Source organism: Schistocerca gregaria, chromosome 5 (assembly GCF_023897955.1).
Source record: "Schistocerca gregaria isolate iqSchGreg1 chromosome 5, iqSchGreg1.2, whole genome shotgun sequence".
NCBI classification, from domain to species: domain Eukaryota; kingdom Metazoa; phylum Arthropoda; class Insecta; order Orthoptera; family Acrididae; genus Schistocerca; species Schistocerca gregaria.
Window position 1 is genome coordinate 386,774,916 of NC_064924.1, and position 14,316 is coordinate 386,789,231.

The window sequence follows — 14,316 nt, forward strand, 5'->3', positions numbered from 1 at the left end:
CTAATCACTGTTAAAATCTGTGGTAGTCAAAAGAAATGCCCATGGTAACATGTTTTGCTGTTGACTTGATTGACTCTGGCAGTTGCAGTTTTTGTGAAATTGATGTAAAGTGGAATGCGGGAAGCTCAGTGCTGATATGATCTTGCCGATAGAGTACCCATGCCAGGCATAAGATGAAATCCACTGATAAAGCATGCTGTCTGTCTTGCACTTGAGTGTCACTAACAATATATTAGTCATATGGCATAACAAATGTTACATTTGTCATTATGAAAGATGTACTCTTTCCAATAAAGCGACTGCTATTAAAGAAGTTTTTGAAGAATGCATTTAGTCTGTGACATTTTCTTGCCAACTTTATCAGTTGTGATGTCACACAATAATGAACTAAAAAATTAGCTAAGACTTCAGAAAACTTTAACACAATGATGTTTTTATGTACAAATAATTCTTCTAAACTCTCGCTCATGCATGCAAAAACTATGTTAAAATTAATTGAAGATCTTTTATGATCGTGAGTTATTTTGCATAAGTAAATCTTGTGCAAAAGAGAGTTTTTGAAAAGAGGAGAGGTAGCAGAGAAAGGTTCTGAGGAAAATATGTGAAGCAAACCACAAAATACTGGAGTATCCTCAAAATCTATATAATAATGTTTCCTTATTAGTTGCAGTCAGAGACTGAACAAGCTGGTGCACTATCTTAATCTTTTCGTTGCTACACACACGCTCTATGCATTCCATGCTGAGAGTTGCTTTTGTTATAGCTGTACTGCTTGCCAAATGCTGGTGCGAATGCTGAAAGATGGCTATCCAGCCAATACAAAATACTTGTTTTGTCCGATTTTTTGAAAACCATTAGGTGAAAAAAATTTGTGTTAGTCCATCTTGCAGTCTGATAACTTCACTCGATAAAGAACCGAATTTCTTGTCTTTATCTGTTGCACTGCACTTTGTCAAGTTAAATAAAACATTGCATGCAATTTTAGAGTGTTTGTAGAGGTAGAAACATATTGGGGAAACTTTGCATATGATTGATTTTAATTCATACATTGCAGTGAATAAAACGTAGGTAATATATCCAAATTTCATATGAAGTTGAGAGCAGAATGATGTCTCATTTTGTTGTCGAGTTATTGGATTTTATATCAGCAATATTAGGAAAAGGATAGATTGCTATTCATCGTGAAGGCAATCCATTACACATTATAACTTTCAGCCAAAGCCTTCTACATGCCCCCCCCCTCCCCCCCTCACACACACACACACACACACACACACACACACACACACACACAAACAAACAATACCTCTGCCTCTGGCAGTTCCGACCAGAAATCCAGTGAGTAAGACTATCCTTTTCCTAATATTGTTGATATTGCAATGTGGAGTTTCCAGTGTGTGGGTTTTATATCAGACAAAGTCATGCACAGTGTGCTTATTCACATCCTTGCGTATTGTGAATAATGTGGGCATAACAATTGTTGCACCTCATAAACAATTAAAGATAACAGAATTAGGTTTCTTGCAAATGATAGTACCCAGTGAGGTGCACATCTACATGACTACTCTGCAATTCACATTTAAGTGCTTGGCAGAGGGTTCATCGAACCACAATCATACTATCTCTCTACTATTCCACTCCCGAACAGCGAGCGGGAAAAACGAACACTTAAACCTTTCTGTTTCATAATATTTGCTCTCATTGTAAATAATTCTCCCTCTCACCTTCTCACAACCCCAACCCCCACTCCCAACTCTCCTGCACCCCCACACTCCCCTGTCCACACATGTTGTATGACAAATGCTCAAAACTTTTTTATTCACCGACTTGTGGAAGTAACTCATCCACACCAGTGAAAAGTCAGTAGGTCAGGCTGCTTACAGAATTCCATAGCACTGTAGGAAAACGCAAGCTGTGCACGTATATGCTGCCACGGCATCTGCGGAACAGCATAACAGGAGTGTATCTATGTCAACAGCAACAAGAGAATTAAAACACAAGTCCTAGTCTTAAAATGCGTGGAGCCTAGATTTCACATTTTGAAATTGATGTTCATACTTAATAGATAATTTTGCTAGGAATCTGGGAAATTTGTTACTTTGTCTATGAAAAAGAACTGAAAGATGGATTTCCAAATAAAGAACAAATGCTTTGCAATCAACTCTTGAGATAGTGCATTGAAGGAGTCTAGAAAAGATAGGGCAGTTCATTCAATTCATTAAGAACTTGATTCATAATATTTGCTCTCATTGTAAATAGTTCTCCCTCTCACCTTCTCACAACCCCAACCCCCACTCCCAACTCTCCTGCACCCCCACACTCCCCTGTCCACACACATCTATTTTATTGTTCCGGTAGGTTTCATTTTTCACTAGTAAGACTCCAAATTTTGTATCCAATACATGTTTGACAGGGTTTCTCTTCAGCAACACCTTAGCTGAACGTTTGCCACAACACCATACCATCATTTCATCAGTTGAGAATCCTTAGTGAAATATACCAAATTTGCCTAATTCCTTCCACAAATTTCGAAACACAACCTCAATTTGTGTATCTTTGCACTTCTGTCTTTGTCATTCAAGTGAATTAATTTCTTTATTTGCTGAAATCTATGTATTGTTATGGAGCTGAAGACTAAGGAAAGACCAACATCTGGGGCCTATCCCCAGTACACACTCTCATGGGGAAATTTGAGACCCACTCAGTAGTTGTATGCCAGTAAGGGATTTTAATTCTTCTTTGTTTAGAAGGTTTTGCTTTGTTGTATAATAGTGTTCACTGGTTTCCCAGAAAACAATTCCTCAAACACCTAGGACTGTCTTATTTGCTAGACATTGTGCTTACCTGGTTCCTGGTGTTTGCATATGTTGGTTCACATTTATACCACTTTCTACTACTTTTTCTTGTACCACCACTACTACTACTATAACAACTTTTAAAAAAAAATTAAGTAATGCACCATTTTCTGTTCCCTTGTTGCGTTTTTACGTAGGTTCTGGGGGTAAACTGATATTGTTAGCTTCATCCTTGGGCCATTCAATGCCAAGTGAGCCAATTTCAGAAAAATTTCCCACATGACCATCACGGATTTTGTTGACTTTTTTGTGAACATTCGCACATGTTCCCAATAGACGTTGGTAAAGTTTTACGATCACTAATTCAATATTTCAGTAGATATAATCATCGTTTGACCCCATAGTGCAGCTATCAGCAGTGGACCTGTCAGTCTTAGGCACCTTCGAGGCATATTACTGATAATATTTTCTTAAAATTACAAAACTAGACTATTTTGTACAACTTTTTCCACTCTCTTAAATGGAATAATAATTTAAAAATTCCTAAGCTATTTTCATATAAATAATTTGTAGCAAAATTGGGTAAAAAGATACACGCCCGAAAAAAAATGTAGGTTTAGCTTTTTATATCTCTGGAATTAACTGTAGGATAAACCTGGAACCTTGCACATCATAACTTACCAATACAAGGACTTTGAATGTAAAATTTCATTCTCCTACTGCTTTCCAGTAGTTGATAAATTGAGTGCAAAGCTGACAATTTATCTAAAAACGCCAGAAGTGACCATGTGTCCCACTTGTTTTTAAGAGTGCTGAAAATGCTTTTAAAGAGGTTTCATAAGGAAGACTGCGTCGTAAACCACTTAAAAACTAGATTGAGTTTTGCATTGTAAGCATGTAAGAAACTAAGAATGATGACAGGGTGGAGCTGCGTTGAAATTGGGCCCAGATTGGTATTCAAATTAAACCTGACATCTTTTATTATGCTCTACAATTGTTTAGAACTCTTTCTGGAAGATAAAATCAAAATTCGTGGTGACCAAGAAATGAGCTCATGTGGCCAGCAGTATACTTTTCCTCAATGATGCTCTATAGCAAATTAATGAAAATTGTAAAACATTCAAATAGCTTGTAGTAAACAAGAGCTGAGGATTCTAAAATAGATCTCTTCTAACTTTGGCGTCTGAACTTATAGAAATGTATCAACAGGTTTGGGATTCTGTGTAAAGAGATTGTTATCAGTCTTGGGAACTTGAAGTAAATAAACCTACCTACGGTTGCTGCTGCTGCTGCTGCTGCACAGCTGTCAGGCATGGCCTCTAGGGCATTGGGATGCTGGTTTCTCACTTTAAAAGGACCAACAGTGGTTAAGCATCCATGGACCATAGCAACACATTTATATAATTTTTCATCATTTCACTAATGTTCCACACAAACCACAGACTGTGCTAACACAGAGTATGCTACACTTTAAACTGGAATTAAACTAGCACATCAGTAGCATTACACAATTAAAAGACATAGTAATAATTCTCTATAACATGAATTCATTCCAAAAAGTGTTAGGAAGACTGTTGTAAACATCACCAAAATTTTCACAATGTGGTAATGATGTAAAACCTGACGGGTACTTACATTGAGGTGACAAAACTAGCATCAGTGCCTTAATGCATTTGTACACAATTAATGGCAACTGTTAATCTGGATGGTAAATTGGCTGGAAAGTTATTTATTGTGCTGTGAGAAATTTGAGGTGTTGCCGTCCCTACAATTCTTTCTCACATGTGTGAACTTGCAAGGGCAATAAGGAGTATTTCCATCACAGCAAGCAGAAGTGAGAAACTACAACTATGATATGAGCAATACTGTTGGCCAATAACTGGTCAAAATAAGTTGCTTTTTACTTGATTCCTGGTCTGCATAAAAAAAAAATCATACTCCATTAGAGCAAACTACCCCTCATGAAAAAGTGTGTGGCATTGCAGTTCCTACCACCTGGAACCACTGGACAAATTCAGTCTCTGGATGTTTGTATTTTCTGTGCCTATGAAGTATATTCACACATTATCTGCAGCTATGCCTTATAAAGGATAGCCAGTTTCACGGTAAGCTCTATGAAAGGCTGTTTCACATTTGGTTGCATGCTATCACATTCCATCAGTTGTCATCACCCTGTAACACCAATAAGTTTCTGTATGCATTCTTTAAGAGATGATAGCTAGCTGAATGTCCAGTTTGTGAAGTGTAATATATAAGTCCCTTAGAAGGTTGATATCTGCACCTCCCGGATACTTATTTTCTGTTGCCCCTCTGATGGAGATAGTGAATTGTTAGCAGCTAATCTTTTCTTGTCATAATTGTTAACACAGAACTTTAAAATGAGGCTTGTTAAAGACTAAACGTGCTGTCTCGCACTCACGGGGTTCCTTGTTAGTCCAGAACACCTTTATTCTTGCAAGTGGTATGTTATGTCACTGCTATTCAGTAAGCATTTGTATCCTGTCATGTAGTTTATTTAAATGTTTGGTATTTTGTTAATGAAATTAACTCGTAACACAAATATGTCTGTCTCATTTAATTTTAATTTTATTTGTTGCCTAAACATCTGAAAATGGCTACACAAACTGTGCTGTTCTGAAAAGGCAAAATAGAGGTTGTCTGTTCTAAGTTATGACTGCAAGTGTTGCAGTCATTAAATTAACTTATTTATTTTGGTGATGAAACTGAACGTATTAACAAAGTATTTTTACAATTTTGCTTGCTCTTTCCCCCCTGACCTTGTTTGTTCAGTGTACATCTCACACTATGAATGAATGCTATTTACTGTAGCATATAGTGAGAAGGGCTGTTGGAGATTGCGGAAAATGTTTATTTAATTTTTTTGCATGTATTTTATGTTGCGAAGATACAACAGTTTGCAGGCACGCAGTTGAATGTTACATTTGGTAGTTTATTGAACTTCCTCTTCTTTCTCAGCATCCTTCCAACACTTTCCTTTTTTTAAAGACTTGTGTTGTTCCTTTTCTTGTACCTGTTGTTGTTTGACTTTGTTCTCTAGTTGACACTGTTCTGTGCAGATTTTTACACACTGTAGTGCATACATCAGAACCAAGGAGAACAGAAATGGTTATCCATTTGTTTAAGAGTTTATTTTGCTATTTGTGATGAAAATAACTTGAAACATAAATTGAATCATTTAATCGTCTCCCTCTGACAAACATATTTTCATTTTAGATGAAACGTGAACGAGAAGAAGAGTACAAGCCAAAGATCCTAATCAATGTGAATCTCGAGAATAGTAAACAGAGAGAACGTGAAAGAGAGAAAGAGAGAGACCATGAGAAAGAGAGGGAAAGGGAAAGGGAAAGAGAACGTGAAAGTCAGAGAGAAGTTGAAACTGAGGAAGAAGAAAGGCATATCACCAATGAAGCAAGTATAGAGTCAGCACCTCCGGAACCATCACCACCTCCACCAGAACCAGAAGTAAGGTCTGTAGAAGAAAGTGACGATACAGGAGATCGTGACCGTGATTATGAAGAGAGGGTCACAAACTATGCAAGTCCTGAACCACCTGAACCTCCCGCACCTGTGGAAGAAGAAAGCCAAATGTCTGTAATATCTAGTGGAGCAGAGGATAAAGCTGGTAAGTTGTACTGAACTTGATGTTGTATTTCAACTTTAAAAGCTTCTGTAATTTTTGTCCTTAGATGTGTAATTAGGAGAATATTAACATGCTTTTAGGCTTGTACATTGCAAGGTCAATGGCCACTACCTCTGTCAGATGTATTCAGCATTTCTTAACCCTTTGCTAACATACTTTAACATATTTGTGTATGATGGTTGTGCTGAAATTTTTTTGACTCGGGTTGATGGATGCTGAAGATGAACTCCTGATAAATTTCCAAAGTCTACTTTGCTTTTAATTATACTAACATAAAATGCCACTTTAGTCTCTAAATCCATTGTTTCAATTGAACTTTAATATAACGTATTTTTACTGGTTTCAGCTTCTTTGAAAGTGTGGCACTCCCCACAACAGCAGACAGCAGCACCTCCAAACAAGAAGAAAAAACTTGACGTGAAAGAAGTATTCAATACTGATGATGACGATGATAGTAATTTGGGGTCTGGAAAGAAGAGAAAGTTGGTGCCATTGGGTTAGTTGCTTTTATCCCGGTTTAGAAAGATAAAGAAGTGATTACCTCATAAAAGTTATAACCCTAATTTTTTGTTTGCAAATTAAACTTAAATTTCAAGAAAAACACAATTTTCAGCCAATTTTTCAGAGCAAATATATAGGTTACTATAAATGGTTAATTTGCTGTCAGAGTTAAATGTTTTCCAAAGTATTATGTGTACAAAAATGATTGATGCATAAATAGAACTCTAAGATTACCAACTTTGCATTGCACCCAACAGTTGGCATGATGAGAGCAGTACTGTGACAAAATGATGACAGAGTTATAAAAGAGGTTTAACCCTTTCCACTCCAATGTCGAGTGCCACTCGACATCACAAAATTTGTTTTTCGCTCCTATGTTGAGCGTCATTCGACACGACTTTTCAAAGCTCTCAGACGTATTTTGAGTCTACTAGGCATTATTGCTGCAGTGTACTGCCATCTTGGAGAACTTGGTGTCGAACAGTAGCAGCCGCTGTTAGTCAAAATTGTAATTATTACGTTCAAGTCCACGCGCTCGAAATGGCTAGTTCTTCACGTATCTACATCGACATCTACATCCATACTCCGCAAGCCACCTGACGGTGTGTGGCGGAGGGTACCCTGAGTACCTCTATCGGTTCTCCCTTCTATTCCAGTCTCGTATTGTACGTGGAAAGAAGGATTGTCGGTATGCTTCTGTGTGGGCTCTAATCTCTCTGATTTTATCCTCATGGTCTCTTCGCGAGATATACGTAGGAGGGAGCAATATACTGCTTGACTCTTCGGTGAAGGTATGTTCTCGAAACTTTAACAAAAGCCCGTACCGAGCTACTGAGCGTCTCTCCTGCAGTCTTCCACTGGAGTTCATCTATCATCTCCGTAACGCTTTCGTAATTACTAAATGATCCTGTAATGAAGCGCGCTGCTCTCCGCTGGATCTTCTCTATCTCTTCTATCAACCCTATGTGGTACGGATCCCACACTGCTGAGCAGTATTCAAGCAGTGGGCGAACAAGCGTACTGTAACCTACTTCCTTTGTTGTCGGATTGCATTTCCTTAGGATTCTTCCAATGAATCTCAGTCTGGCATCTGCTTTACCGACGATCAACTTTATATGATCATTCCATTTTAAATCACTCCTAATGAGTACTCCCAGATAATTTATGGAATTAACTGCTTCCAGTTGCTGACCTGCTATTTTGTAGCTAAATGATAAAGGACCTATCTTTCTATGTATTCGCATCACATTACACTTGTCTACATTGAGATTCAATTTCCATTCCGTGCACCATGCGTCAATTTTCTGCAGATCCTCCTGCATTTCAGTACAATTTTCCATTGTTACAACCTCTCGATAGACCACAGCATCATCTGCAAAAAGCCTCAGTGAACTTCCGATGTCATCCACCAGGTCATTTATGTATATTGTGAATAGCAACGGTCCTATGACACTCCCCTGCGGCACACCTGAAATCACTCTTACTTCGGAAGACTTCTCTCCATTGAGAATGACATGCTGCGTTTTGTTATCTAGGAACTCCTCAATCCAATCACACAATTGATCTGATAGTCCGTATGCTCTTACTTTGTTCATTAAACGACTGTGGGGAACTGTGTCAAACGCCTTGCGGAAGTCAAGAAACACGGCATCTACCTGTGAACCCGTGTCTAAGGCCCTCTGAGTCTCGTGGACGAATAGCGTGAGCTGGGTTTCACACGACCGTCTTTTTCGAAACCCATGCTGATTCCTACAGAGTAGATTTCTAGTCTCCAGAAAAGACATTATACTCGAACATAATACGTGTTCCAAAATTCTACAACTGATCGACGTTAGAGATATAGGTGTATAGTTCAGCACGTCTGTTCGACGTCCCTTCTTGAAAACGGGGATGACTTGTGCCCTTTTCCAATCCTTTGGAACGCTTCGCTCTTCTAGAGACCTACGGTACACCGCTGCAAGAAGGGGGGCAAGTTCCTTCGCGTACTCTGTGTAAAATCGAACTGGTATCCCATCAGGACCAGCGGCCTTTCCTCTTTTGAGCGATTTTAATTGTTTCTCTATCCCTCTGTCGTCTACTTCGATATCTACCATTTTGTCAACTGTGCGACAATCTAGAGAAGGAAGCACAGTGCAGTCTTCCTCTGTGAAACAGCTTTGGAAGAAGACATTTAGTAATTCGGCCTTTAGCCTGTCATCCTCTGTTTCAGTACCATTTTGGTCACAGAGTGTCTGGACATTTTGTTTTGATCCACCTACCGCTTTGACATAGGACCAAAATTTCTTAGGATTTTCTGCCAAGTCAGTACATAGAACTTTACTTTCGAATTCATTGAAAGCCTCTCGCATAGCCCTCCTCACACTGCATTTCGCTTCGCGTAATTTTTGTTTGTCTGCAAGGCTTTGGCTATGTTTATGTTTGCTGTGAAGTTCCCTTTGCTTCCGCAGCAGTTTTCTAACTCGGTTGTTGTACCACGGTGGCTCTTTCCCATCTCTTACGATCTTGCTTAGGACATACTCATCTAACGCATATTGTACCATGGTTTTGAACTTGGTCCACTGATCCTCAACACTGTCTGTACTTGAGACAAAACTTTTGTGTTGAGCCACCAAGTACTCTGAAATCAGCTTTTTGTCACTTTTGCTAAACAGAAAAATCTTCCTACCTTTTTTAATATTTCTATTTACGGCTGAAATCATCGATGCAGTAACCGCTTTATGATCGCTGATTCCCTGTTCTGCATTAACTGATTCAAATAGTTCGGGTCTGTTTGTCACCAGAAGGTCTAATATGTTATCGCCACGAGTCGGTTTTCTGTTTAACTGCTCAAGGTAGTTTTCAGATAAAGCACTTAAAAATATTTCACTGGATTGTTTGTCCCTGCCACCCGTTATGAACGTTTGAGTCTCCCAGTCTATATCCGGCAAATTAAAATCTCCACCCAGAACTATAACATGGTGGGGAAATCTACTCGAAATATTTTCCAAATTATTCTTCAGGTGCTGAGCCACAACAGCTGCTGAGCCCGGGGGCCTATAGAGACAGCCAATTACCATGTCTGAGCCTGCTTTAACCGTGACCTTCACCCAAATCATTTCACAGTCCTTTCTGAGGAAGAAATTTTAGATCTTTTAGAGCAATCCCTATAGTGATTCATTTCAACCCCCCCCCCCCCAAGAGAATGGTTACAAGCATCCAAGTGACAAATGTACTGAATTGCTTGTCTGGCACGTTTCTCGAAATTTATTGACCATATCAGTATTTAGCTGCTGATGAATCTACAGTATCGTTCAAGGGTCATGTATTATTCAAAATGTACAATCCTCAAAAACCAACAAAATGGGGACTCAGACTATATGTAATTTCGGATTCATCAAGTGGTTATATCTGCAGTTTGATACCCTATTTTGGCGCTGTAACAACTGAGTCATTGATTTGTCCACACTTGAATTTTTCTGAGAGAATAGTTCTTCAGCTGCTAGCTAATATCAGAAATGCTACAAGGCAATCAGGGTATCATTTGTACACTGACCATTTTTATACAAGAGTTGCATTAGCTGATGAGCTGTTGAAACAGAACATGCATCTCACAGGAATGATTCAGGCCAATCACAAAAACCTTCCAGCTACAACCAAGAAAGGAGCTCTGCATCTAAGGAAGCACGAAATAAAATGCCTCCGCAACAACAAAATGATTGTTCTAGCATGGAAAGATAAACGAACAGTTCTCATGCTTTCCACCAAAGCCAATAAGTCAGTGTCACTTATAGAAAGAAGACACAAAAGGGAAAGGGAAAAAATAAAGAAACCAAATGTGATTATTGATTATACTTCAAAGATGGATGGAGTTGATCGATCCGATCATTTTATTTCCAGTTACGGTTTTCTAATGACAAGTTTCAAGTGGTGGCGAAAACTATACTTCTGGCTGTTGGATGTAGGACTTTGTAAACAGCTATTTACTAATTTACTATACAAGAACCACTGTGAGAAAAACAACTTGACAATACCGTCTCATAAAGCATTCCGTAAAAGTGTTATAAGAGGATTAGTTGCCGAAGAAAGAACTCGAGGACAGAAACGAGGACGTTGTTCAACTTCTGATGATGAGGAACGCTTGAATGGAAAGTTGCACATTATCAACATGCTTCCTGGGAACAAGCATAAGGATTGTGCAGTGTGCTCAGACAGAAAAAAGAAAGGTGGTAGGTGTGAAACTGTATATTACTACGAAACATGCTCATGAAACCCAGCTCTCCACCCTGAAGAGTGTTTCAAAAAATACCACACAATGGACAGTTTTGTACTGTAAAATCTTACGTAAATATATGAATGAAAGCACACATTTTGTTTTAATGTATACCCCAATTTTTGGCCAGCGGCCACATTGTTTACACAAAGAGATCCGCGCAAATCTCTGCAGTGCACTGCTGCCCAGGCGGTGGAGATTTAAATAAGAGCGCGCGGAGCCGCCCTGTGTCTGCCTTATAGAGTGCAAAGGGTTAATCTATTGAAATATGTGAGATGTTTATCTGTTACGACAGTGCAGTGAATGGTCCAAGCACAAGAAGTGCAATATCGAGCAGCTGTAAACACTAAGGACATTGTGGTTAAGTGGTCAGTGTAGGACTGCCAAGAGGGCATGTCATGTTCAAACCTCCATAGTGTCTTCTTCTTCTTTTTCTTCTTCTTCTTCTTCTTTTACCCCACTGTTTGCTGTATTCAAATTTGTCCCTGTGTCATGGTGTAATGTCCGTTTGCAACAGCGAAGTTGAAAGAAGGGACCTATAACGATAGCTGATTCTGCATAACTAGTCTATTAGCAGTTGAAAGGAAGTCACTTTTGAATGGAAAGCACAAACTTTTGATGACAAGGCGACAAGTCAACTGAATCCTTCACTGGAAAACAAGTGTTGTGTCATACTCAGCATTAGTGACAGTATGTGTGTCATATGACAGGAATCTTTTGTCGGTGCACCTAATTTGTACACCTATAAGTGAATGAGAAATTTCTCCTGGCCCGCTTTAGGTGTTAGTATGAATGTGAATGTGCTCACTTCCAAGGAAATGGTGAAAACATAATAGTTTGTCACATAAGCTGAAACAAATGAACGCAACAGTTTTACAACCACACAGTTTCTCTGTGGTCTGTCAGAACATATGTTTTTAACATATTTGAAGTTTTGACTTTGGAATTCCTTTGTTGTAACATAGTTCACATTCATTCATTTATTTGTTATTTTCATTTCTGTAAGATGTCTATGTGGTATCTCACCTGCTCTCGCTATTAGTCATGTTTATTTGAAACAGAAACGTATGACTCAAAACCAGTGTATATTTTGACAACTGCCATGACTACAGAAAGAGAACAGACATTTCAATGAGTGGACGGACATCTCACATGAAATTAAAAAGAACATGTCTGCTTCGTAGTCCAACACTGTGACCACTTAACCATGACCCCGCAGCTGTTCATTTACATTCAGTATTGCACCTGTTAATCTTGGACTGTTCACTGTTTTTATTTTGCTCTTTTTTTCACAGTTCAGTACACCTCCTTCCTATTTTTGTGCTTGATCTGTGTTCAGATTTTGACGGGCTATCCACTGGGCTGTCTTACCACTAAATCTGGCAGGGGTGTGATGGGGAGTTTCCCTTGCCAGAGCTATTGGCAACACCTAAAGGAATCCTGATACACCCTTAGTAGAATGTTGTCTGGATCAGTTTGAAATAAAAAGTACAATTGTTTGTTATTACAGGAAAAGGGAAAAGGCTATTTAGCTCACCAGTGCATTGGAATGATTCAAAAGTATAATTTTGTGACTGGAATCTCATTCAAACTGTAGCTGATATTTTAAGATTATGACAAGGCTTTCCTTCAGCAACTGTAACCAGAGACTGATTGCCCATTGCCCACATAACGTTAAGGCAAGTGACAGAACACAATGAGTCTAGTAAACAAATGGCTAGCAGTGAGCTTGACATACATGTCTAACAATAATAAGATGCAGAATATCGACCTACAGTTGTCTTCCAGATGATTATCTCTTTGTATTTACACCCATGGTTTATGTCATGTTAGAAAGAAACTATTTTACTTGTACATTGTACATCAGTACCTAGGTAACATCTAACATATTTCACATCTCGAGAGAATGTAGAACACAAAATAATCCCTGAAGTTGTGTAGAAAGGTCCTAGTATCATGTTGGTGGGCTGGGTTAATAGTGTGGGCAGAAATTAGCATTGCCAACCATAGGGATATCTGTATCTGCTTGGAGTTGAGTGGGTGGAAGAAGTGCTCAAAGGGAGAATCAGTTGTGTGCCATGGCCATTGCACTCCATCGACTTGAATTCTATTGAATGTGTCTGGAATTTGCTTTAGAGACTCATTGCAGCTAAAATAGTACCATTAAAACTACTATAGAGCTAGAGATTGCTGTTGTTGAAGAGAGAAAATAAGTTGTTAGGGCACCAGTTGATAATCTTATTGAACCTGTACTGTTCAGGTGCAAAGTAATGTTGACCATTAGCAGTGCCCAGTCCGTGTGACCGAAGGCAATAATGATGACCGTCATGATTGTTTCTGAGCCATTCCATAGGTGCAGATTCCTTTTCATTGTTTGTGTGGGCAATAGCACATACTTTGGTGCATTATGCTGTATCTGAAATTATATAATCATCTCTTCATCTGAGAGAATGAAAGTCTTTCTGTTTTCTTTGATAACTGTGTATAAGTTCCTTATAAACATGGCATTTAATATTGTGTTTGGTTAATTCATGATAATGAAAAAAGCAGTATAAATGTCAGGTCCACTTGCAGCATGCTAGGCTAAAAGAAAGCAGGAATGCTTAAAAATGATTAGATCCAGTTGTTAAATTGTTCATTGATGTGGGGCGATATATGAATGTAAAGTAAAGTTTGAGTTTAGTGACAATGCTAGAAATATGTTAATTCTGTCAACGTGTTTTGCTTTTTGAGAGATACTGTCTACCTCCCATGTAGTTGCAACGTTTTTGGAGCAATGTTGTCTCTTCAGAGTTCATATTGTTCCCATGTTTAATATGTTTTTTTGATCCTTGATATTAAATTGTATGTGATAGTGATTAAATAATTATGATGCAGAAATAGGACATTAAGGAACTGCAAACTACATGTAGTATGTTCTGATTACAGATTACGGAGAAGAGAAGAAGAAGAAAGAGGAGAAAAAAGAAGATATCACAAAATCTCAAGAAGAGAAACGGAAGCACATAAAGACAATAATTGACCAAATCCCCACTGAGAAGACAGCACTGTTTGCTTTTCAGCTAGACTGGTCGGCAGTAGACAATGTGAGTTTACCAATTCATTCATTA

General features: G+C 38.5%; 1 protein-coding gene across 3 annotated transcripts in view; it reads left to right on the forward strand.

Moving 5' to 3' along the window:
* LOC126271940 (RNA-binding protein 25) overlaps positions 1–14,316 on the forward strand; it is a 180,700-nt gene that overhangs the window by 138,753 nt on the left and 27,631 nt on the right. For all 3 annotated transcript variants that reach the window (XM_049974363.1, XM_049974361.1, XM_049974364.1), the window contains 3 exons: positions 6,030–6,438; positions 6,803–6,952; positions 14,135–14,292. In XM_049974363.1, coding sequence (XP_049830320.1) covers positions 6,030–6,438; positions 6,803–6,952; positions 14,135–14,292 — 717 coding nt within the window. The remainder of the gene's footprint in view (positions 1–6,029; positions 6,439–6,802; positions 6,953–14,134; positions 14,293–14,316) is intronic.